This window comes from Puntigrus tetrazona, chromosome 17 (assembly GCF_018831695.1).
Source record: "Puntigrus tetrazona isolate hp1 chromosome 17, ASM1883169v1, whole genome shotgun sequence".
Classification (NCBI taxonomy): domain Eukaryota; kingdom Metazoa; phylum Chordata; class Actinopteri; order Cypriniformes; family Cyprinidae; genus Puntigrus; species Puntigrus tetrazona.
In genome coordinates this window covers 633,068-658,709 of record NC_056715.1, presented here as the reverse complement: position 1 = coordinate 658,709, position 25,642 = coordinate 633,068, and the positions used below count along the sequence as shown (strand labels likewise).

General features: G+C 37.8%; 1 protein-coding gene across 3 annotated transcripts in view; it reads left to right on the top strand.

The window, feature by feature from the left end:
• The window catches only part of supt3h (SPT3 homolog, SAGA and STAGA complex component), a 94,316-nt gene that overhangs the window by 67,103 nt on the left and 1,571 nt on the right, over positions 1 to 25,642 (top strand). For all 3 annotated transcript variants that reach the window (XM_043262712.1, XM_043262713.1, XM_043262714.1), the window contains exons 6-11: positions 1,604 to 1,746; positions 7,613 to 7,688; positions 9,196 to 9,308; positions 9,481 to 9,591; positions 10,985 to 11,149; positions 12,643 to 12,753. In XM_043262712.1, the coding sequence (XP_043118647.1) occupies positions 1,604 to 1,746; positions 7,613 to 7,688; positions 9,196 to 9,308; positions 9,481 to 9,591; positions 10,985 to 11,149; positions 12,643 to 12,753 (719 nt within the window). The remainder of the gene's footprint in view (positions 1 to 1,603; positions 1,747 to 7,612; positions 7,689 to 9,195; positions 9,309 to 9,480; positions 9,592 to 10,984; positions 11,150 to 12,642; positions 12,754 to 25,642) is intronic.

Below are 25,642 nucleotides of genomic sequence, written 5' to 3'. Positions count from 1 at the left end.
GGATATACGCTAGTAATTATGTACGTCGACGTATTTGCATCGTTTAAAAGCGAGCTTACACAAAGTGACGTTTTCAGCGTTGGATTGAAACGCAGCGTTTACGGAGGAAGTGCACAGTTCCAGTCTGTTCAAGGCCGTGCCAGTCCCAACGAACCTGAAGCCCATAAAACGAGGCGTCATAAATTCAGTAACCTTGATTAAACATTTTCTGGGGCTATTTCTGTCATTCCCAACCAGACGTTACGTCACAGAAGTGTGTTTAATCAGCGTATTTCCTTTCATTTAATTAACTTTTTCCTTCTTTTTTTTTTTTTTTTGATTTTCCCACCCTGGAGCTTTAGGCCCATAATGCCGCACGAACATGCTGGAAAAAGAGAAAGTGGTTTTCTGTGGGAGTTATGTACATAGTGAACAAAACGTGACACACAGATGAAAAATCTCTCAAGTTTCGTCGTCTTATTAGTCTGGACTCCAGCTCTGCTCGCTCGCCGACATGAGGAGCATCATGGGATGTTTTAAAGATGTTCGATGGGCTCTTGATGATGCTTTTCCACCCCAACTAATATATTGTTATTCATTAAAAATAAGATTAATGTACATTAAAATATATTGTAATGTTTGGACGTTTTAAAATTATATATAAATTATATGTTATTCATTTTAAGCCCTGTTAACTTCAACAAAATTAATAATAAATATTAACAAATTAATAATATATATTTTAGTCAGTTATGTTAATGTAATATTAACATATATATATATATATATATATATATATATATATATATATATATATATATATATATATATATATAATTAAACATTTAAAAAAATTTATGTATAATTATACATTTAATGTACATTTTTTTGTATTGTAATGATTGTTTGTGCTATTACACTCCAAATAATGTACTGTATTGTTGTTAAAAAATAAGATTTGCTTTTTATGATTTTGCTAATTTTAACATGAACGTTAATGTTCATAAAAAATTGCATACATAATTATATAATGTATGTAATATGAATAAAGTAATTATTTATTCTTTTAATAGTGTAATATATTAAAACTCACATATTCTTAACTTATGATATAAAATAAATTATTTAATAAATACACTTGTACTCTTTTATATATTATCATAAATCATTTTGGAGTGGATAGTGTAAAAAAAGCCCTCATGATTTTCCTGATATGCATGGTTACTCATTAAAGGTAGTTTTGTAAAACAAATAAAATGCATAATATACTAGTCATTTCTGGCATTTAACTGAGGATGCACAATATACTGGACCAATAAGAGCCGTCATATCTTTTGTCAGTTTAAAGATTAAGGATCACCTGTCGTTGTAATAAATTACGACAAAGATGAAACCATTTCAAATCCTCTTAAAGAACATTTTCCTTCTCCCATAAAATGCTTAACAGATCATTCAAATTTTTACATTTTTAAGCGACTAAACGTCATCCCGTGCGTCTCTCTATTATTATGAGCGTTTGTTTTTCCCCTTAAAGCAGCGTCTAATTTAGTCCAGCTGATTTGAGAAGATGTTTGGCCTGTATGTGTGTGAGGTGAAGCAGCAGACTCTTCCTGTCCTCTCACAGACAAATACAGCAGCAGCAGCAGCAGCGTCAACAAGAGACAGCGTCTGCTGCAGGACTTCATGAGCTCCATCGACCAGACCGGAGAGTTCCTGACGCTGGTGGAGGAAGAGGAGGTGGATGAAGTCAAGCAGGAGCGGCTGGAGGTGAGCAGTGTCAGCCAGCTTCACTAAAACCTTGCGTCTCGTTTAAGCACAGTTTAATTAAGATTTTAAGGTGCGCTTACAGTGATAACCATCAAAAACCGGTTCATACAAATCCATTTGACAGCTTTTACATGCGTTCAGTGAAACTGGCAATGAAAGAAACCACAAGAATGTGAAAAGATCCGATACTGACATTAAAACCTTAAACCTTCACACGCTTGAGTGACAGGAGATGTGTCCGGAGTCATATCTTTCTGACACTGTCAGATTATTAAAGATAAAACCAGATTATATTTCATAACGCTAGTTTTACCTGTGCATATTTTGCATATATAATATTTTTGTGTATTATATATTTTACATATATTTTGTCATATTCAATTATTCTGTAATTCTTAATAAACTGAAAATGAATTGTACGTAAAATAATATATTAATCGTAATTGAATGGAATTAAATAGATTTTTTAAAATAATTTATTTACCTCATTTTAGTCCACTTTTGTTAATTTGATCCAGTTTCCTTTCGTGGATTTAAACATTTTAACCAATTTTTAAATATTCTATATTATTTTTTTAATTACAGCTGAAAAGATATTGAACAATAATAATGTAATTCAGCTACTTCAACCTTAAAAATGCTGTTAAATTATTATTTATTTATTTTTGTAATCGCAGCAGCTGTGCCTGTAGTCTAGTAAATATTTTGTGCATTACTTTTTCATAATAATTTCTCTCAGGCAGCCCTTAAATGACACTACGAACAAGTGCACTTGATTTCTGTAATCACTGCGGACCCGACTTTGACCCGAACGCCGCGTTTAAACAAGCAGTTGCGAACCACAGAAGCACCTGATATTGACACGACTCTAAAAACATGTGCTTTTGATACTCCTGCTCCGCCGCTCGGGCTGCTGTCAGCTCCGACTGGGTTTCATCGTCCTCCACTAATAGTCTTAACATCCCTCTGAGTTTCCATCGAGATATCGTCCTCAAATACGCAAACAATAGCGGTTTTAGTCTAATGTGGGAAAGCAATGGGGGCGTGTGTGTCTTTATCAGACGTCGAGACGTGATGAAGCGCTGAAGTGAACGGCCGCAGCTGAAAGATATAATTAAAGGTCTGAAGCGAGAACCGTGGACAGGGGGTATTACCGTGAGACGTTATACGTCCCGTCTCAATTAAAACGCGTCTGGATGCGGCCAAGAAGGCCTGCGGTTTCCCCTAAAACTTTGTTCCTACTGAGTGTTTTAATGGGTATGTTTTAGCTATCAGGACAACCTTTTGGGAATAAGGAACCATATCCTTCTGGGCCTCCCACTTTGCCCCACTCATGAAGTCCTGGAGAGAGGGGTTTTATGGTTTAACCACACGGCGCTGTGCTGCTTTATCTAGTACCCCCTCGTCCTCCTTAACTAGTTCCTCTGTGGCGTGCAGGACATGTGACGGCTTTTTCTTCTTTATTTATATATAAGTATACAAATATATATATATATATATATATATATATATATATATTATATATATAGTTTTATATATTATTATTATTTATTTCATTGATTTTACAGCCAGCGTAAAGGCATCATAACATTTTAAAATGTTGACATTTATAATTATGAAATTTTACGTTTTTAAATGTTTAAGAATTTTTAGATTTTTAAGAAATAAAGATTTTTTAATGTTACTTTGTTCATATATAAATGTATTTAATTTAATAATTATAATTTTATTATAGAAGATTATCTAATTATCTAAATGATTATTATTCCGTGGGTATGTGTATTATGATATTAAATATAATTTGTGTGTATAATAATTTATAGATTTTTTTAATGTTACTTTATTAATATATGAATGTATTTAATTTAATAATTGTATTATAGAAAATTATCTAATTATCTAAGTGATTATTATTCCGTGGTATGTGTATTATGATATTAAATATAATTTGTGTGTATAATAATTTATAGTAATTTATAATAATTTATATTCATTGTATAAAGGTATTTAATATAATAATTCAAATTCTATTATAGAAAATATGAATTAACATTTTATCTATAATTATATAAATATATTAACTTATTTATTCTAATCTTCTGTATGTATAAAATTGTATTTTTGGTTATGTATCTAAATGATTATTTGTAATTTGTCGCATGTGTGCAAATAGAAGTATATAATAATTTAATAAATTAAATAATAATTATATATGTATATAAATAATCATTTAAAATAAAAATATATATTTATGTATGTCTGCGTATTATTAAATAAACTGTATAAATGTTCAGTGTTTATTTTTCTCTTACTACTAGTAGCACTTTAATCCCAGTAAATGGGACCATTTCAAAGCTCTCGTTTGCGTCGTCCATTTACTCTCCAGATTTTCTCACCGCTTTGAATAAACTACAACACTTGTGTAAATACTCAGGCCCTTATTTCCTAGGATCTCCAAAGCCGCAGCTCACGGGTCAAGCGTCTGTCACATGTCCAGTCCGGGGCGTCCGGGATCGAGGGCTCTGCTCCACTTGATCAGCCGGCGACGGCCTCTCTTTTTTTGTCAGCGGTGTGTGGATTGTATTTCCTCCGGCAGATCATCCATCTTCCCAAGGACCCTCTAAGATCTCTTGACAATCTGTTATTTTCCCGGCCGCGTTCAGATGGGAATGTTTAAAAGTGTTTTTGTCATGATGTGTGGGATCCGCATTGTTTTGCTTTAATGCCGTGATGACAGCAGGATGCTATTCTCAGACACTGCTGATCTGTACTTTGCAGATTCCCTAGGAAATCGTAAACGCCGAAAACGGCAATGTAAACTCTTGCACTTTTACTTGCTTGGGTCTTCACCGAACTTTGGACGGTTTTGGGGTTTTTTTTCCACTTTTTTGGATTTTCCTTGAAAGAACGCTAAACTAGATAATATACTGGACGTTTTAGTGAACTCGGATGTCTTCGTGTGGACTTTTATTTTATTTTATTGCATGAATTCAGATTAGCTATGTTGCCATCGCCCTGTTTTATAAGTATTGCATCAGAAATAAACGATGGAAATAACAAAAAAAACACTTGAGGAAGAATTAATACTCATATTGGAAGATGGAAGCACATTTGCCAAATCATTTATTTATGTTTTTCTTTTGTTTTATTTGTAGTTTCATCCACTTAAACCAACCTGTCGGAAACACTTTTTTTTAAATCTTTGAAAAGATTAGCTTCTCCACTCATATATTGTCCGTGCATTTGAACGTTTAGCATTTTAATTTTTAACCATAACCAACACCGCCATAATATTACTTTTATCATATTATTTTATTTGTAATATTATTGAACCTATTATTCATTAATATAATTTTTCAATTACAGAGTCTAAATTAAACTATTTGTTATTGATTATTTTAAATTTTTTTTTTTTTTTTTTTTTTTTTACTTAAATGTGTAATTTAATGTGTATCCAGTTTCCATTAAGAGTAATTATTTATTTAAACCAAGGGCACTAGATATTCTGTATAATTTTATTTTTATCTTAATAGATTTCATAAATACTGCAATAATGCTTTAACCATATTTACATGCACACACACACATATATATATATATATATATATATATATATATATATATATGTACATACATGTGTGTTTGTGTGTGTATATTAAAATTATTATTATATATTAATTAATTATTATTAATTAAAATCATCTTTATTAATTAGTTGAAAATAGGAAAAACTTGAGTTTCTTTGTGTACACAGGATGGATGTTTTTTTTTTTCCCTCGTAGCAATGAAAGTCTTCAGGATCTTTGCATGTTATCATTGTAATTGCGTATAATGCTCAAAAATATTGTGAATTGCACGCATGTCGAGTGAAAGTGAACCTGAAGCGTTTTGCTTTCACACCTGCCTGACCCGAAATGTTATTTTTTTCCTGTTCTCAGGCCGTGTATGCCATCAATTACAAAAGTTGTTTATTGCATTAAAAAAAATGTTTCGCAGGACACGAACTACATACGTTTTATCACGATGCTCATGCCCCTTGATGGGTTCAGGAAGTCTCTAGTGGATGTGTTTTCTCGTTTCCTCTTTCAGTGATGACCGCGAGCCTCTTCGACGTGAGAGGGATGTTTAAATCTCTCGTATCTTCAACAGCGGCTCTCTTTCACGCAAAAAAACAGAGGCGCTTTAAACCCATCTGCTAAAGTTAGAATGAAAATGCACCGCAAATTTAATTCTAGCCCGCCTCGGGCTGTTAATCAACCGAGTGACGCGCATTGAAATACACAGATATCCAAAATATATCTTGGGCCTCGGCCTATGGAAATCTCATCGCTAGCGGTGGTACAAATTGAGATTCCCTTTATCCAGACCACACTGGCACCGAATGAAAGCCTCCGCCGGCCAAATCAAATATTTGCCAGCGGCCGCCGCGTCAGTTGTGGGTGTAATTTGGCTATTAGCAGGTGGGTCAACGTTTTGATTTAATCAGCGGCTAAACATAGTACTCAAACATCCAATCCCCCCGCTGCTCTTTTCAGTCAATAAGCCCCAGTCAAAACATTTCTCCCGTCTCAGGCCAGCCGCTTGACAAGAGTTATTTAAAAGTGCAACGGCTCCAGTCTCGTATCGCTCGCGGCCCAATTTGGAGCGAGACCCAGACACCGAGACTGCTGTGAATTCCCCCTCCGAGTGCAAAACGAGACCTCCGTTCGGCTCTTAACGACGCTAATAGAAATCGCAGTTCCAGCGCCGTGTAACGAGCGGCCGCTCGGCATCATTAATATGTATTTTCAAAGATGGAATTTCCAATGACTGCCAGCTAACTAAATAAAAAGACTCCGGTTGGTTTGGGTGGGCTGTAAGCGATCCAGGCTGCCTCGCGCGTCGGGGCCCGGAGCCTCGAACCCGACGCTTCTCGGAGACGCGGCTCTCTGTAGACCGTAAAACAGATCCTCTGCTGCGCGAGGAGGGAAAAAAAAAAGCTGTCGTAAACCTCGAGCCTTTATGTTTTATGACGCAGAGCTCAAATTGACTGTTATGTGAAGGTATGAAATTGGTCCAGGATGAGGAAACGTCTAATTATAGGTTCTGACCTGCAACTTAACACGCTGGGCTGTAAATCCGAGGCAGACCTGTCGGGCTGCTATTAAGAGGGTTCATTACCGCGCACGGCTCTCTTAAAGTTTACACAGACGCTCCTTCTCTTGTTATGCTACTCGCAGGGCGTAAAACGAGGAAACGATGATGGCCGCCTTCGCGTCGAGTCCTCAGAGTAGCTGATAAAACCCTTCCGTCACACGGGAGCGCCGTAGATACAGCGGGATGTTCATTGAAGGGATTATTATGGGATTCGGTAAATTACAGGACTATTAGCTAATTTTGTGAGCTATTACTAAATTATAGTATGGTAAGCTCGTATGTGACAGTAAAGACATTTGTAATGTTGCAAAAGGATTCGGTTTCAAATTATTGCTGTGTTTTTCAACTTTGGTTACACTTGATCGTCCGCTTTAGACGTGCTCCTAACTGTAAGTAACTTTGTACTACACACAGTGACTAACTCTGCTGACTGTTTAGGTTTAGGGTTAGTATATACTTGTGCTCTAAGCTCTAGCTGACATGTAGCTGGAAAGTTGGAGAGTTACTCTCAGTGGGATGATTTCTGAAGGGCGACGCTGAAAATTCAGCATCGCATCACAGGAATAAATTCGATTTTAAAATATAATCAAATAGAAAAGATCTGTTTTGAATTGTAATAATATTTCAAAATCGTACCGATTTTTTGCAGTGTTTTTTGCATCATGTGAATGATGTGGACACGTGATGTTACGGATAATAACCGATGTTCCGCTTTTAATTTTTCACGCAGAGAATTGAGAAGATGACCAGAAACATGGATTCCAGTCAGTACAGCGATTTCTGTGAGAGCCGACAGCTGAGTTTCTGTGAGTATCCGTGCACAAATATGATTTTGTTTCATTTATGCATTGATCCAAAGTGACTTGTATTGCATTAAAGGTGTGCATTTTATCTTCCCATTTGGGATTCAAACCCATGACCGTGGTGTTGCTAGAATGCTAGCTCCGTTTTGTTGCTCTGCGAGCGTGTCAGGTAATGTCAGTGGAGCGCAGCGCTCCTCGTGTCAGTCGCAGCACGTCAGATCTCGTCTCTGATGATTGCTCGGTCGGCAGTTTTGCACCCGAGGGCTTGTAAGAACGCAGTTGTGGGATTGTGAACACACCACCGCTGGCTTCTGAAGGCCACATTTCAGCACTAATAACATGTTCACTGGCTTTGTGCCGCTGCAGTAACTGTGATGTCTCACTGGCATCGAGCTGCAGGTCGGGACAGCAGCGCAGTAAATGTGCCTGAATGACTCTGTTACGCAACACTGATGCTGAGTGCACACTAAATCTGACCGAAAACACGTCACAGGGCCGGAAATTAAGTGTTTGTGGTTAAATGGGGTTTGTCTGGCATACAATGCAAATTGTGCAGCATATGTTGTATTTTGCCTGATATTTTTAATAGTGTGTAGAAAAGGGATGCAGTATTCTAATAGTATTTTAGATACAATGGATGCTCTGCGGTGAATGGGTGCCGTCAGAATGAGAGTCTAAACAAGCAAACATCACAATAATCCACAAGTAATCCACTCCAATTCATCAGTTTTTTTGAAGGCAATCTTTTGAATATTAACGCTTCCTCTTATCTCGTATAAATCAGGAGAGAAGTCTGCCCAGATCAAGTACCATTTCTTTGATCAGCTTTAAACAAATATGTGTGAGTTTTGACAACAAGAGAGATGGGCTTTTTCACTGGGGAAAATTATTATGGATCATTGACACGTATTTTAGCTAAAAGCAACAGTCTGAAGTTCTTACAAACACACAGCTTTTGCCTTCTTAATGTGTTAACTGATGGACCGGAGGGCTGTGTATTATTGTGATGTTTTTATCAGCTGTTTGGACTCTCATTCTGGCGGCACCCATTCACTGCAGAAGAAGAGAAGCAATGCTGCGTTTCTCCAAATCTGATGAAGAGCGATTCTTGGACGACCACGTTCTCAACACAGTTTTTATTTGTGGTTGATCTATTCGTCGAGTTCAGCGGTTGATATGTAAAACATTTAGCTTTTTTTTTTTAAAAAGTCTGAATAAGTAATTAATCAAATTAAGAACACACAGCGGATATTCGATGCTTTTAACACAGTGGAAAGTCAAACTTTATAAACCAAACGTGTTTTTGATACTGCTCCCTGAAATTAAACCGAGCAGCTGTGGTTTTCAGAACTTTCCTTTGTAAAGCATCTCCAGTATTTTAGGTTTTAAAGATTGAACTTAAAATGACAGTAAAACTGCACTTTATTAACTGATGTAACAGCATTTTCACCATAGGTTCTCCAGAGCATCAGCACATTATATTCTTACTCAAACTGTCTGTCCTGTTTAGCTAAGAAGGCCTCGAAATTTCGCGAGTGGCTGGACTGCAGCAGTCTGGATGTGAAACCCAACGCCGTGTCCATGGAGATCCTGTCCTATCTGGCCTACGAGACGGTGGCCCAGGCGAGTTCCTAAATTGCCACTTTTACTTTCGCTCGGCCTCTGTTTATAGTGCAATAAAGCTCTTTTGAAGCTCTTCTTCGTTCAGTGCGATGTTTCCTGGGAAAGGTGTTATCATCTTGTTCTTCATATCAAGTACCATTACTCATAAGCTGATTACGGTTTTGTCTTTTAGGTTGTTGACCTTGCCCTGTTGGTTAAACAAGATATGACTCCCAAAACAGGCGATCCGTTTCAACACGCCATATCAGCAACTTTCATCCAGTACTGCAACTCCTCGGCCGAGGTAAACACAACACTTCTCAGTTTACTTTGGGGTAATCGCCGTTGTTATTGTCAACTAAACGACTATTACAAACTATTAGAAATCATTTCTATTAATTTAAATAAAGTTTTAACGAAAATTAGAAATGCTTCATTGGCCATTAAGTGCAATAAAATAAACTAAAACAACTGAAATAAAAATAGATACATTTAAACATTTAAATAAATTGTTTTTATTTATTTTATAAAATATAAAATAACACTTTGGATGTTTATTTGTAAAATAATTTTTCAATTGCAATTGAATGTGGGTATATACAGTATACGTAATTATTGTGTATACGTAATGCTATAATAGCGTAATATTTATTTGGAAATTAAAAACTGTGGTTAAAGGAATAGTTCCCCTTAAAAAATACAAATTCTTTCATCGATCCGCCCTTTATTAAGTCACCTTCAGGACAAAGAGATTCTTAGCAGAATATGATGCAAGTGAAATGTGACGAATGCAAGCTCCAAAAAGCGCAATATCATTTTTTTTTTCCATAAAACGAACTTATTTAGCCGCTAATGTGTTGTGTGTTTGGTTTGAGAACAATGTGATTGATATTCTTTATTGAAAAGCATCTAAAGACATTTTATTAGATGCATTTAGAAAACTTTCTTATGATTTTTTTTTAATTATATGTAAATGTAAAAATTCTTGTGTAGTATAACTTGTGTTTGTTTGTTTGCTGGGTTTTTTTATTGTCTTCCAGCCTAAGATGCTGACGTGGCATGCATTAAATAAAAAATCATCTACATTATTCATTCCTATGCTCTAATCCGCTATTAAAATATGTTTTATGAGGTTAGTCGGGGAAGCTATAGAATAGTTGGCTTTTCTGGTGATAACGGTCATGTCAGCAGCTTTCTCCGAGCGCTTTTCCATTGGAGAAGAAAACCAAACAAAAGCGTCCTGCTCCGTGGCTTTGACCTCTCGCCAAGCAGAACCGCCAAGTTTGTCCAAAGTGGTTTTGAGCTGCGGGATCCGTTCCATGGATGGACTTCTGTGTCACTAAAACCACCGAAGCCTCATCTGTCTCTCTCTCCGTCAGACTCGGCCAAGGCCACTCCGGGTCTGGAAGCGCACATGGTATTTTTTTAGCCCGAATTCCAGTATTGTTTTTTTTCTCCTCATCCTTGGGGGTCGGCCACGTTCCCATGTGACGAGAGTGACAGAATGACCCTGTGGTTGGAGCGATAGGGCCGAGACGTGTCGTAAGACTGCAGGTGATGGTTTCAGGGCCGTGTTTTCTAGACGTGACCTTATTAACGTCATGATTGTTGTGTATGAGAAGGTGATTTTTGTAAGCGTAGCAGTCGTCTAATGTCAAAATAATGAGGAATTTGTGCTCATGCATGTCTCTCTTTAGGCTGCAAGCACGAAAAAGGAGACGGATTCTCCGGAAAACACCCCGCCGTCCACTCCCAGCGGCCCTTTCACCGGACACCAGGGGAAGATGCACTCCATGGCCCAGGGCAACGGTGGGCCGAACCAAGATGGCAGCAGTAAGGTCAAACAGAGGAAGAGGAAGAAGGTACACGGATACTGATTATGTAGCTAGCCTCCAGTGATAGACGAGTGTGTGTTTGTTCAACGAAACTGCAGTCTGTTTATTGGAGAATAAACAGACTGCCGGACGTAATACCAGGCTCAACCAACGGAAGAATTGGGGGCGGGGCTATCTGTTTATTTTTATAAAATAAAATGCTTTAAATAGTGCCGAACCAGAAATATTTTGGTCATTTGTTCACTTTTCACATAGACTTAAACAGGAAAATGTATGATTTCCTTTGTAAATGGATTAAAATAATATATTTGAATGCATATTTATATACATATATATTATAATTAAATATCTCTTAGAATTATATATAATATAGAAAATGTGATGATATTATTATTATTATTATTATTATTATAAAAAAATAAGAGTGTAATATTAATTTCCAAATCATTTTTATTTTAAATTGTATTATAAAGTAGTAATAATACACTGCTTAAAAATCAAATCATAATAATTTTAGTAATAACAATTATTTATTATTTATAAATAAATTATTTTATAAATGATAAGGCATTATATAATAAAAATATTATTGGCTCTGACTAATTGCTTTTGTTCCTCTGAAGTTAAACGCATGAACAAAAGCATTTGATAAGATGCAAACATGTAAGTGATTAATCATGTATAGTTTATTTAAATTATTCTTTATCTTCTTATTATAGTATGCGTGTGTGTGTGTGTGTGTGTGTATATGATTAAATTCTCAAACAGTGCCCTAACAATGATATATTTTATATAAACAATCATGAAGTATTTTAAAATTTAATAATAATAATATAATCATCACTATATAATAGAATCATTATTATTCTCTATACTTTTTCAAGTCTATATTGAATTGACTAGTGGTGGCAATTTGTTCGCTAATGTTACCTAACGTCTCGATTCAGTCTATTCTATTATTGTCTTGCAAAATCAGGTAATCCCACCCCAGACTCAGAAAACCAGCCTAACCTAACCTCACAACCAACCTAACGCTAAAGGCAAAACCCTGAGGTCATCACTTATCATAGATTGCAGCCCCTCCACAAGCGGTGGAAACTTCAGCAAGAAACGAGTCCCAATATTTTCCTACCCGTCCCGTTTTACTGACTCCGGTTTCTCTGAAGCTTACAGCAAACATCCAAACAGGGAAGTTGTTTTTCCCCCAGCGTCCGCTGAGAGATACCGAGTGGAAATGCTTCCCTTCCCTCCAATGACTTCAGAGACGCTGCAATTACAGCCAATCACGCGCAGCACTAGCGTTTACTGTCAGGCCTCTATATATCAGAATCAGCCAGCGCTGCGAGTTCATAAAGCATCAAATGACACGTAGCATTTATATCTCTCCAGAGGTAAAGCGCCGGCCGATTTGGATTCCCAAAAGTGTGCTTTTGTGTTTGTGCACTAAGCTGCAGGACTCCCACCGTGTTTTTGAATTAGCAATAATACGAGCTGTATTTTCTCTGTCTTCTCCGTTGCAGAGCGCGGCGGCCTGTGGCGCGGAGGCTCAGAGCAGTGCCATCCAACCAGCCCACATCAGAGAGGCCATCAGGCGCTACAGCCACAAGATTGGCCCGCTCTCCCCCTTCTCAGTACGTAATAACAGAGCCGTAAAAGAGTTATATTTATAATCGCAGCGCAGCCCCATTTTAAAGTGGTCAAGCCCTAAAGTATTGGAATTGTTTAGCGCAATTTGCGGTTAGTGTAATTTTCCTCATAAAAGTCACATAATTCTACTGGAGAATTAAATAAGCGGAATTTCGATCCTTTTTGGAAATACAAAGGAGATTTAATTTTGTTTTGTTTTCCGTAAGTTCTGTTTACGGCCGAAGAGATGCCTGCTTATTCCGCGCGCTTACGTATGCGACTGTGCGGCGAGTTCTAATTTTCCATCGGGCGCAGAAGTGTGGGTGTCTTAAATGCTGGGCTGCGTTTGAGAAATGGCTCTTGGAGGCTTTCTCACAGCCAATTTGGAGGCTTTTGCTGTTGTGGTCAATCTGCAATTCGCAGGTAATGAGCAATTTACCAATGACGGCCCACTTGATGCTTCCCGAGCCGACGGCTGCTACGAAACCCGCCAGTGTTGGTTTTCTGTGGCTGCTTTTGTTTTAAATACTGATATTTGTTGCTTTTCATTGCAATGCGCTTCAGTTATAAACTTACAAAGCGCTAGATCGCTTCTAGACTCACAGAAAGATAGACTGGTGAAATATAAAACATGGTCAGGTGTTGCTATGCTGTTGCTAAGGCGGTTTGAGTAGTTTTTGGCGCATTACTTTGTGGTTGCTAGGGTGTTGCTATGCAGTCGTTAAGCTGCTCTGCATGTTTTTTATGCAGTTTCTTTAGAGATCTGACTAGTTATGGCATTGTTAACCTAAGGAAGTTTGATTTTAGAAAGCCCTTAGAAATAACCTAAGGAAGCTTGTTTCTAAGGGCTTACTATGTGGTTGCTAGGGTGTTGCTATGCAGTCGCTAAGCTGTTCTGTATGTTTTTTTATGCAGTTTCTTCAGAGATCAGACTGGTTGTTATGCCGTTGTTAAGCTTGAGAAGGTTGAGGGGGTTTTCTTAGCTTGTTTCTTAGGGCTTACTATGCGGTTGCTAGGTTGTTGCTATGCAGTTGCTAAGCTGTTCTGTGCTAAGGGCGTTTGAAGGGGTTTTGTTTGTTTCTGTGAGGTTACTATTTGGTTGTTGGGTGGTTGCTAAGGTGATATTGATGTTTTTATTACATCGCTAACCTATGGTGTAGTAAGCAATTGGCATGGTCTGTTTTGAATTGCTGATTTTGTTTTAAATACAGATATTTATTACTTTTCTTTGTGATGTAATCTGGCAAAGCACTAAATCACAGTTTTCATTCATTTTACACCAGATTTATCTTGTGTTTTGCAAAAAAAAGAACTCCATGGTAATGCAATATTTCAGTCTCATCTTTTTGCGCGTCTGTGCCAAATATTCCCTAAGAACTGCAAAGGCAAACCAAAGCATGATGGAAGCATGTTCTCATTACATCTCTAAAAGTCCTACAATTTCAATGTAGCCAAGCAACGCAGGACAAACGTGACTGGATTTCCATGGCATAAACATGAGCCCAGCATGTAGGAAACTGGGAGTTGCACAGAGACATGGTGTATTGTTTAATACATAAAACAGGTGTTATATGGTTTTCCAGGGTATGATGCTGAGTGAAGACTTCCAGATGTTCCCGAGTGCCACTCGCGTTCGCCTTTGATGAGTAAATCTCAGTTCCTTACTGGGAATGGCACAGGAATAATTAGACGGGGGGATGCAAGTGACTGAGTGAGTGCAGTCAGAACCGAGTTATCATGTAATTGGCTGGGTTTTATTGCGACTGGAGCCAGTTTAAAATGATTAATTGCACCAATAAGTACTTTTTACTCTGCTTTTTAAAAAAGCCCAAAAGGTAGAATTTTAAGGCCTTGTTTGGACGGTCGAGCATACGTGGGGTCGCTGACAGGCTCTTTCTCATTATTGTGGACAGTTATCTATTGGCGCGGTCGCCTTCCAGACTTTTGACGTTTCTGCACTTAAGCGGACGTATTACCTTCAAATGCATGTGAGATTCTCAACACTCCCCCAGATCGAAACGAAGAGAAATCGCCAATCTGGAAACAGTTCGCTTTCACTCAAGTTTCACCATTGTGGATGTATAGCATTATGCAATTTAAACGTCTGCCCCAGTGACTGTTGTTGGAGGCTTTATCGGCCTCAAATTACCAAAATCAAGTCATTGTGAGATTATTAACTTTGAAATTGAATTAAGAGGGTAACGCAAGACCTACAATCATTCAGAGATCATTCGATTACACTCACGCACAGGGCAACGCAATTACCTCCCCCGTCCACAAGGACAGCAAGTCACCGGCCAAGAAGAAGTATACTTTTATTTGATTCCAGAGTCTGCTGTTGTGGAAAAGCAGCTCATCAGATGGAATTGTTTTTCCTTTTGTGTTTGTTTCTGCCAGTTTTTGTAAATGCCTGGCGAAAGCATCCTTCTGATGCTTAATTTGACCTGCTAATGCGAAAAGAACTTTCTAGTGCTTTCTAGTGGCGGTGTAAATGTAACATCCAGGTTTATTTTTAGTGCACAGCAGGGCAAGTATAAACAGAGGAGTTACTCTGTGCTTGTTAGGGCGTTTGCTATGCGGTTGCTAGGGGTCCTGGGTGGTTGTCAGGTGGTTGCTGGGAATTTTTGTGGTTTGTTTTTTTGTTTTGTTTTTTAGCTGTGGGTGTTGCCATGTTGTACTGGGTGTTTGCTTGGGAGTTCTGACACGTTGCTAGGACATTGCTGTGCGATTGTCGAGGCCCTGTGTTTTTTTAGTTAGAGCATTGCTAGGGTGTTGCTATGCAGCTGTTTTTGTGTTTGAAATATTTTTTGGCACATACCTATGTGGTTTCCAAGGTGTTCTGAGCGGTTTTAAGCTCAAGTTCATTGCCAGGGTGTTGCTATGCAGTTACTAGGGGGTTCTGGGTGGTTACGAAGTGATTTAAGTTCCTGCTGTATTGTTCTAAATCGTTAGCAACATAAATAAAATAATAAATCTTGCTTAAACACACATTAGACAATAGCAAAAGTGTGCGGATCTATTTAAATGCTGTTGGCCCTTATGCATGTTTAGAACTTGCTGCGACAGCAATATTTTGTACCTTACTTGCTGTTTTGGGCCAGACTTTGAGCCAAAGACAACAAACGATGGAGTGATGCGTCTCCTCTCTCTCGTTTATTGCTCTATTGCTCCATCTTCTCTGTATCTGAGGACGGACGTCTCGTCCCGGGCCGCTGACATCCAACTCGCTGTTTCTGTGCCCTTTTCAATGCCTCATAAACACCACACTATAAACGGCCTATTGGAGCAGGTTTTACATCCCTGAATTCCAGTCGCATCCCTCGCGTTGGCACCGGACGCCAATTCCTGCGAAACCTTCCCTAACAATTACACATTTACAAGTAGAGACATTCTTCCCCGTGGTTTGAATAGCTTGTTATTACTCCATGAAATTGCTTCTTGGATGTCAAGCGATCGGTCGGACTGGCAGCGGCGTACAGAAGTGGGTCAGCTGGAACGGGAAAACGACATACGGTAGTCTTCCAAAGAGGCAATATTTTATCGAAATGATATTCAAACCTCCCAGTGCAGAAATACAGGACCGAGTACTGGCGCCATTTGAAGTAAAGCGTAATATTTGTCTTTGAAATAAGTTTATCGGCGAAAGAACAGCAACTTCCTGGATTTCGAGCACAAAGAGCTGGATTTGTTTTTATTTCACGCCAAAGTGTTGGCAACGGCAGCATATCTTTTCTTGTTTGCTGAAGCATCGATATGAAAATACTATGCCATTAGAAGCACGAGCGTTCAGTGCCAGAAAACGCTTTGCCGTTTCTCTCTCTGGATTTATGGAGTCGTTTTTTTCTCCCCCCTCTTCTTCAGTGTAATTTCTGTTGAGCCGCATCTGGAAGTATTTATTTCAGTGCCATGTAATCCATCTCGTGGCGCAGTAAACAGACTGGCTATTATTTTTGAATAAAGTCTCATCTTCAGGCTTCGAGAGCGCAGAGCGCTGCCTGCGAGCCCTCCTGGCTGTTTCAGATGCTATTGATTTACGGTGGGTTTTTCCACATGCTGACCCCCAAATCCCACTTCACAGCGAGGTGGTGTACAGTACGGCCCATTAAGTCGGAGTTCTGGGGATGCACTTCCCCGCTGGAGTGCGCTGGATCTGGCTGTGTTTCGTCTCCCCAAATAACGGGGCTCCGCAGCACAATAACAACTCTAATCCTTTAGCCAGAACTCTCGAAGGTGCCGCTTCACTCTAAATCACGCCGCTTTTAGCGTCTCTTCAGTTCAGGCTCCAGGACAGAGCTCAGATCCTGATTGTAATACCATTGTTTACAGCAAAGCATCGCCGGGCGTTTCTAGAGAAATAAAGCAATATCAAGATCAGTTGGGTTCTATAGTGACGAACCTTTTATTTACTGATTGTGGCATGACTTGGATCAGGGATTTCCAAACTAAGCCTATCCAACAGAAACCTTGACTTTCATTGAAATGTTTTTGTGATCTTGGTTCAGCCTCATAGCTACTTGCAAAACTACAACTATATAATAATAATAATAATAATAATAATAAACTTAAAGAATATGTTATTTCTATATCTGTGTGTGTATGTAATATATATATATATATATATATATATATATATATATATATATATATATATATATATATATATATTTATATATATAATTTAGAACAATTATAGACTTTTAGAACAATTATAGACTTTTTATTTGCAAAGACTATATATATATATATATATAGTCTATATATTAGTGCTGTTAAATGATCATCATATCCGAAATATTAGTTTTTGTTTTGCAATAATATGTGTGTGTGTGTGTGTGTGTGTGTGTGTGTGTGTGTATATATATATATATATATATATATATATATATATATATATATATGCACACATACAGTATGTATTTACACACACACACAAACACATAATACATGTACATAATATACATAATACAGACATATATAAACAAATTATTTTATTTTGGATGCAACTGATCATTTTATGATACATATGTTTATGTACATATATATAAATTGCATGTCTGCAGGTAAATGTATTTTTTACATTTTTACATATACACATATGTAATTTACTTACAAAAATCGAATTAAATTATTATTGATCATTTTTATTAGAATTATGTTTATTGATAGAAGTATGAAAAGTAATGTGTTAATACAGTGTAATTAAAAAGAATACATTGACGTGAGTGATCATTTAGAGCTGTATTAGTGTCTGTATCCACCGCTCAACCCTGCTCGTTCCACCCATCAAACTCTCACCCCGTCATTTTACAGACACTGATACGCCCGAGAGCGAGCGGGAAGACGGTCTGAAATTCGTTATTGCATTAAAACCCACACTTAGCCTTGTCTATTTTCCTAAGCCCTCTGGATTTCAGATCGAAGGCGTTTGAAGGGGGTTCTGACCCGGGACGACTGTACATAGATACAGTTGAACTGGAGCTCTGGCAGTCTGACGGCGGGGAAGTCCCGGTCATACGGCATCTCGTATGCGCCGCAGCCTTGATCCAATTCAGCCGGCTCCACACAGACAGAACTGTCCCGCCGGGCGCCAGCGCACACACACGTTCCCACATCTGTCTCGTGCTGCTCATGAATATGCACGAGCAGGAGTTACGCTTATGGCAGCGTCTCATTACGGCCAGCTAAATGCACACGCATGCAGCTCTCTGCTATCTTGTCTCCAGACCTTTCGTTCACACGTTAGAGGTTAGTCCACCCAAAAATCAAAGCCCTGTCATTTATCATCATTTACTCGCTGTGGCTAGGTGTGTGCTACATGTGTGCTGCACGGCAGAGCCCGACCGTAGCTTTGTGTTCAGAAAAGACATTATCTGAAAAGTCATCATTCGCCGAATCGTGCTTTTGATGCAGCTCTCGAATCACATTTGCGTCGATGTGTCAGTTTGAAAATACAGAAGTCTGAATGAGATTTAAGAGAATAAATATAAGTTAGTTTTGTGTTTTTCTATGTCTGTTTATATTTATTATTTACTGATTAATATTTGATAAATTTCACTGTTAATATGCCATTTTAGTACGTGGAGATTATTTTTATATTTTAATTTATTTCAGTTAAAGCTGAATTTATTATTGTTATTATTATTGTTCATTATTATTATTATAACAACGATTTAGTTTTTTGCCTTTTTGTTTTGTGTTTTTATGTCTATGTAGTTTTATTAATTAACAATTTTTTTTATTTCACTAATTTTTGGTTTTAGTACATGAAGCTAAACTGAATTAAATAGAATTACTATAAAATATTATAAATATATTTTTATATTTTAATTTATTTAAAAGTTGAATTTGTTATTATTAATGTTATATTGCTATTGTGTATGTATGTGTATATATATATATATATATATATATATATATATATATATATATATATATATATATATATATATATATATATCACTATATCATTTTAACATTTTTATAATATGTCATAAATAATAATAGCAGTTCACTTTCATTTAAACATGATTACTTCAATAAACATTTTGAAGTGAAAAGATAAAAAAAAATTGTAATCACACTTTCATCATTGTACTTTAAAAAAAAAGAGCATCTTAGACATTCTGCTAAACACCTCCTTTTGTGAAACAAACCCGTACGGCTTGGACCGACATAAGTGCGAGTAAATAATGACAGAGCTTTCATTTTTTTGGGTGAACTATCCTTTCTTTTTCCTCGTACAGTTCCTGCCCAGGACAGATCTTTGTTTTTCTTCGCCGGTATTTATGTTCTTTTTGTACCGAAGTGTTTAAATGTATTCCTGACCCTTTTGTCTAATGTGTATCTTGGCCTGCGGGCTTCGAGTAAAAATGACAAGAGCGAACCATTGGAGGTGTTGGGGCTGAAATATGCGCACCGCTCAGTTTTATGGAGCGTGCAAAGGACTCGCTTTTGTTTATTGACAATAACAACGTTTCTGTGTTCATCAAACCGGCCGGGCCAGCGCAAAACAATGCCTGTCTGAACGGCCACACGCGAGACCCGCGGCTTATTGTTCATGACACGCGATAAACAATGCCTGATGGCCGCCATTTTTTTTTTTATTGGGCATAAAAATAAGAGGAAGACAGAACGATATTGTAGCTAATGAGTTGCATCTGTTCCCCTCGGTGCGGGACTGATAATTGGAGAGTCATCTCTCGGCGGAGCGGAGACGGTTTGTCTCTCACATTGACGCGGCCGGCCAGCGAGAGGACACAGCGGCGCTGATCAAAGATAAAGTTCCTCTCGCCAGGGGTCGTCCATCTTTTTTCCTCGCCATCCTGGCAGCGATGCAGCTTAACAGGCTAGAAAAGAGAAGTGCAAACAGTTTCCTTCCTCACGCAAACAAGACGAGCAAAGAGGCTTTTCTTTCAACTTGGCCCGGGTTTTTGCTGCCAAACGGCCGGAGCACTGGAGAGACGAGCTGTTCTCTGCTTGTAACGGCGATCGGATCACGCTGAGTTTAATATTAGAGCCGTTCTACGCTCATTTACAAACATATAGTAGAGAACTTCGTCTGGTCTGTATATACATTAACATTCAACGGTTTGGGAGCAGATTTTTTTTAAAGAAACTGCATTTAGAGTGAAAAAGGTTAGGTTGAGAAATATTATTATAATTTTAAATAACCGCTTCCCACTTTAAAATGTCATTTATTGATGCAAAACCAAATTTTCAGCATAAATACTCCAGTCTCGAGTGTCACGTGATCCTTTCGAAATTCTTCTAATACGCAGATTTATTATTAATGTTAGCAACATTTCTGCAGCTTTTTTTGAAAGAAAAAAAAATCAATTTATTCAAAACAGAATTTTGTAACAATATGCTTTTTGAAAGTTTGGGTTCATTACTTTTTTCCTTTTTTGAAAGAAATGAATTGTTCACCTAGGATATGTTAGATTGGTTTAAAAAAAATGACAGCTAAGAAAAGAAAATCAAAGAATCCTGAAAAAAATATATAAATAAAATAAAATAAGCAAACACTGATAATAAATCAAATCAGAGTATTGGAATGATTTCTAAAGAAGCTCTGAAGAATATTTAATATATTTTAAAATGTATTACATTTTTATTAATATTTTACAATATTACAGTTTTTGTATTACAGTTTTTTTCTGTATTGATCGAAAAAATGCTTGATGAGCATATTATATATAATCTATGGCATATGTATATTTTGAATTTATTTAAAAAATGACAATCAATTTTAAAATTGATCACATTGTTAAACCGGTAGCACTTTATTTTACTGTGGTGCTTATTATAGTAATCACAATAACTAATAATAACTAGGTACTAACCCTAAACCCACCCCATGTAGTTATCTCATATTACTAGTACTTTCTTTAAATGTCATGATTTGTATTTGTATGACATATTTCCTGGGGTGGACTTCTCTTATGACACTGGGCTGACGATAACGACCCACCGCAGATAAATCGATCAATTAATGACCCTTTTGACCTTCACGCAAACAGCTGCAGTCCGAGAGCAAATACTGAATAGCACGTGAATATAAAACATCTCTTTTTTTTCCCGGTCTGACTGTCAGACTCACACGGTTGGAGAAAATCATTAATTCACGTCATGCAACCGATGTAAATTCAGCAGCTTGCGCAAATAACCGCCAACATATGGTGACCATTCACAGGAGCGACGGACGCGAGCGCGCTCCAATAAAGCCTTCCAGACCCCCGCCAGCCGTCCGTATCCGCCGATCCCAGATTTCCGATCCGCGCGATGCCGATTTCAGCGCAGCCCGTAATGTATACGGCCAATAAAATCAGCGAGGGTCAGTCGCCGCGCTACTGGAATGCGTTTGTACAGCGGCGCTTCTGTACGCGGCCTCTCAAACCGCACGGCCTCTTCCTTCTTGTACTGTCAGCAGGCGATATTTCATCAGAGAGCCTCTCTCTGCGCAGATGCTTCCTCTGCCCATGTTGCAGAGTTTTTCTTGGACCCCGTCGGCTGGGTTTCGCCCCGGCAGAGGTGCGTCTTGCCACCCACTGCCAAGGCCAGAGCCCGGCCTGGATGAGCCCGGCCTGAACCCGGAGACCTCCGCTGAGTGTTTCCATAAGGGGGGAGCCGAGGTCTTACTTAGCGCTATTGAACTGCGAAAATGGAGATTTATGAATGGCCGAGCGGAGGCGTCGCAAAGCCCCGGGTGTTTCATCCGCGTTCGTGTTTGCACTGAAGTTATATTCTCTTTCGGCGATGTTTAAAGACGGCGAAATCAGATCGCCATCACCTTTCGGTTACATTTGACAGGCTTTCAAAACGTTCTTGTAGCTTAATCGGTGGCGTTTTGTTTTGATAGCCCACTTTAGACATCGTACTAAGTGATTACATGTCAACTGCATTCACATTTAGTCCTTTTGCAGACGCTTTTATCCAAAGTGGCTCACAATCGTGGAGCATTCATATGCAACTACTTGTCTGATTGTTATAAGTAGATTATTAGGGTAGGTTTAGGGTTACGTTGAAATATTCAGCATATGCAGTATGTTGTGGATCCATCATAAAAAGGGTTAGGAGATATAAAGCAGACTGTCTGCCAATGCTCTAAAGGCTGCTGGTTGACGCGTAGCTGCAAAGTAACTTGCTGTTAGTGGAATATCGGAATAAAGTGTTACCGCATAATCTCCTGGTGTTTGTTTTGAAACGCAAAACTGTTGAGCGAACGCACTTCTGATTTTGTGATGTTTTAAGCGGGTAAACGGTGTCAGGTATCTTCCTCGCCGGGGTCAGAAATGAACCAGGCCTCGAGTAAAAACCAAACCCTCCAGAACTGACCAGCAGCCATCTGATATTTCTGGTTTGGTTTGAGTGCTCTTTAGTAATGCTTATATATTTATGACGAGAAGAGGACATGAAATCAGCTTTGAAAACACCAAAACAAGTTTAGAAAGAAAGAATAAAGGATAGAATGGGTACAATCTTATTCTACTGTGATTTAACACTTTAATTTAAATAACAATTAAACGCAATTGATTCCTGAAATCGTTCATAATATTGTATAATATAATAACATTGTGTATAAGTGTTCATTTAAGTTATAATTATATAATGCGATCATTTTATTTGTTTGAATTCTATACATATGCAAAATCTGTATTGGGTGGTCAATAAAGCAATCAGAATTACAGCTTTTGATATGTATGCATATATTACTAATTCATTTAAATATAGTACTTAAAATATAATGCTTTATTTCTGTATATATTTGACATTTTCTGGACTGTATGTTATGAAATCGTATGCATCTTTACGGATAATTTAATACTTACAGCTATGTTTAAATTGAATAATTAAATATAATTCAGTTATCTAGTTTTAATATGATTATTATAAATGACATCGTCTAATTACAGTTTTAATTCTGTTAAAATATAGAACGATTCTGGCATGAAGTGTTACTAAAAAGTAAAACAAATCTTCAGACGCTATTCCTCACTGTATAGGAAGTAGAATCTGTGCTGTTTTTCCTTCTTTTCTGTTTGCAAAGTATAAATAATTAGCAGAGGGGAGGACGAGGCTTGAGACGCCGCGACAGCTCTCATGATTGAAAATATATTCCGTACAGGAAGGAACTCTTCTCTGAGATATATCTCCATTGCTTTCCGTTGAATGTGCACATTATATACATATATCAGGCTGGATTTATTTTTCGAGATCTTTAGGGAACCCCTCTCGGTCAGCTTCCTACAGGATGTGTATTTATATGCTGGAAAATAAGCCTGTGATGTTGTGTGAGGCCGAATGAAACTGAGAATCTGCTGCGATGGAAAAATCCAGCGTGTAATAAAGCGCCATTCATGCTCAATCTGTCAAGCCGAGAAACCCAATCAGAGCAGAATACACACGATCAATCGGTTTAGTAAAGCATCGCATGCTTCGAATCAAAACTTTTGGTTTGTAAATGCTTGTTCACATAGGTCATGTTTTCGGTATGTTGCTAGGGCGTGCAGGGTGTCGTGCGGTTGCTAGGGTATTCTGGGTGGTTGTTACTTGATTGTTTTTTCACAGTTTTTAGATTAATCTCAATGGTTGCTAGGCAGGTTTTACGTGATTTCTGCTAAAAGCTGACCGATATTGGCTTTTAGCGAATACCGATAACGATGACTGGGCCCGATAACCCAATAAAAGTATTTAAAACAGCATTGTTTCTTTTTTTTTTATTCATTATCTATGTAAAATAGTACTGAACTTTATCACGAAGAATAAAAAAGCAGTACTAAGCCAGGAAAGTGTTCAGTAATCTATCCCAAATATGCAATTCCCATTCGCTACACCTAAAGTGTTTTTTTATGTATATTAAAAAACACTATATTATAGTGATCATTCATTTTACTGGTGGCTTTACCAAACCGTGGCGTGTGTTTTCTCAGACATGAAATATCCAAATCATGTGTTGAAATTAATAGTTAGGGAATTATTTTGGGAACCGTACGTGGAAAAATAGTGCTTCGTGGTCAGTTACGTGCATGCTGACTTAAAATTAAAATATTTAGAAAAATTATCAGAATTCTTAGTTACTAATACATTTTTAAACACTGTTTCATCACATTCTATTATACATAAAAAAAAACCTGATAGATATAAACAGATAAACAACAAAAAAAAAGTTAGGGTTTTTTCTTTTATAAAAATAGGTTAGAAGGTAATTATTTTAATGTAATTAAATAAAACACATATATAAAAGAGTTAAGGTAAAGCATGTTACCCATGGAACAATGCACATGTTTAACAGAGTAACCCGGAATATTTTCAACATGGATTTTTGCCGATTATCGGTGCCGATAAATCAGAAGAACCGATGAATTGGTCGTCCTCTACTCGCTCGGGTGCTGAGAGGGATTGCTTTCGTTATCTAGAGTTTTTACAGTATACGCTCGCCAGGGTTTATGAAAGGTTGTTAGGGCATTGTGCATGCATTCGGTGTGAGATGATGAACAGAAGTTTAGTTTTTCCACATCCAGTGTAACAGATACAGGTGCAAACGTAAAAGCGTTCTCCTGTTCCTCGTCGGTCCTGATTAGAAATCTGCTCTCCAGTGTGCTGATCCTATAATTGGACTCGGAGATAATGACCCAAAGAAACAGAAGTCGCCGGCAAATCAAGCCTCGACCTTTGAGCTTTGATACGCGAGTTTGGCTTTATAAGTTCCAGCTTGTCAGAGCTTTCACAATATCCTTTCTTTCTTGCCTTATTCTGTGGCCTGTTTTTTTTTTCCAGTCAGTTCATGTTTCTGGGCCTGTATCTAGTTTGAGTCGTCTGTTTTCCTGAATCCTAGTCTGGGACCTGTCTCCGTTTCGCTTTTGTGTCCCGTTAAATCTCCAGACAAATGAAGAGGGTTCACCATAATACAAATGCAAAAAAAAAAAAAAAAAACACGCATCAAAAACAAATTGTATGGCATGGAGGAGGCACATCTGCTTTCCATTCTCCGTTTCTTTTATAAAAAGGAAATTAAATGACATATATAACGATCTACCACCCCGAGTGGCTTTGGATTTGGTCGGCTCCTTCCTTTTTACCCACAATGCAGCTGTACGCATTGTCTTTCTGCAGTCGCTGTGATGCCGTTCCTCGCTGTGGTTGAATAATGATAATTAATTGCTCTGTCGATGGCGTTTGCAGGGTTCTGTTCATAAAGACACTTGTTATTTTTATATGTTGCCCGTGACTGGATCCGCCTTCACTCGGGGATTGTGGTGACCTGATGGTTTCCTTCATGAAATACAGATCTCTGTTGGCAGCAGCGCAGGATCCAGAGTCGTGATCTTAAGTAATTACAATGATGTTTGTGTGTGACCACTTATTACTGTCCAACCAAGTGCTTATGGGAGCTCA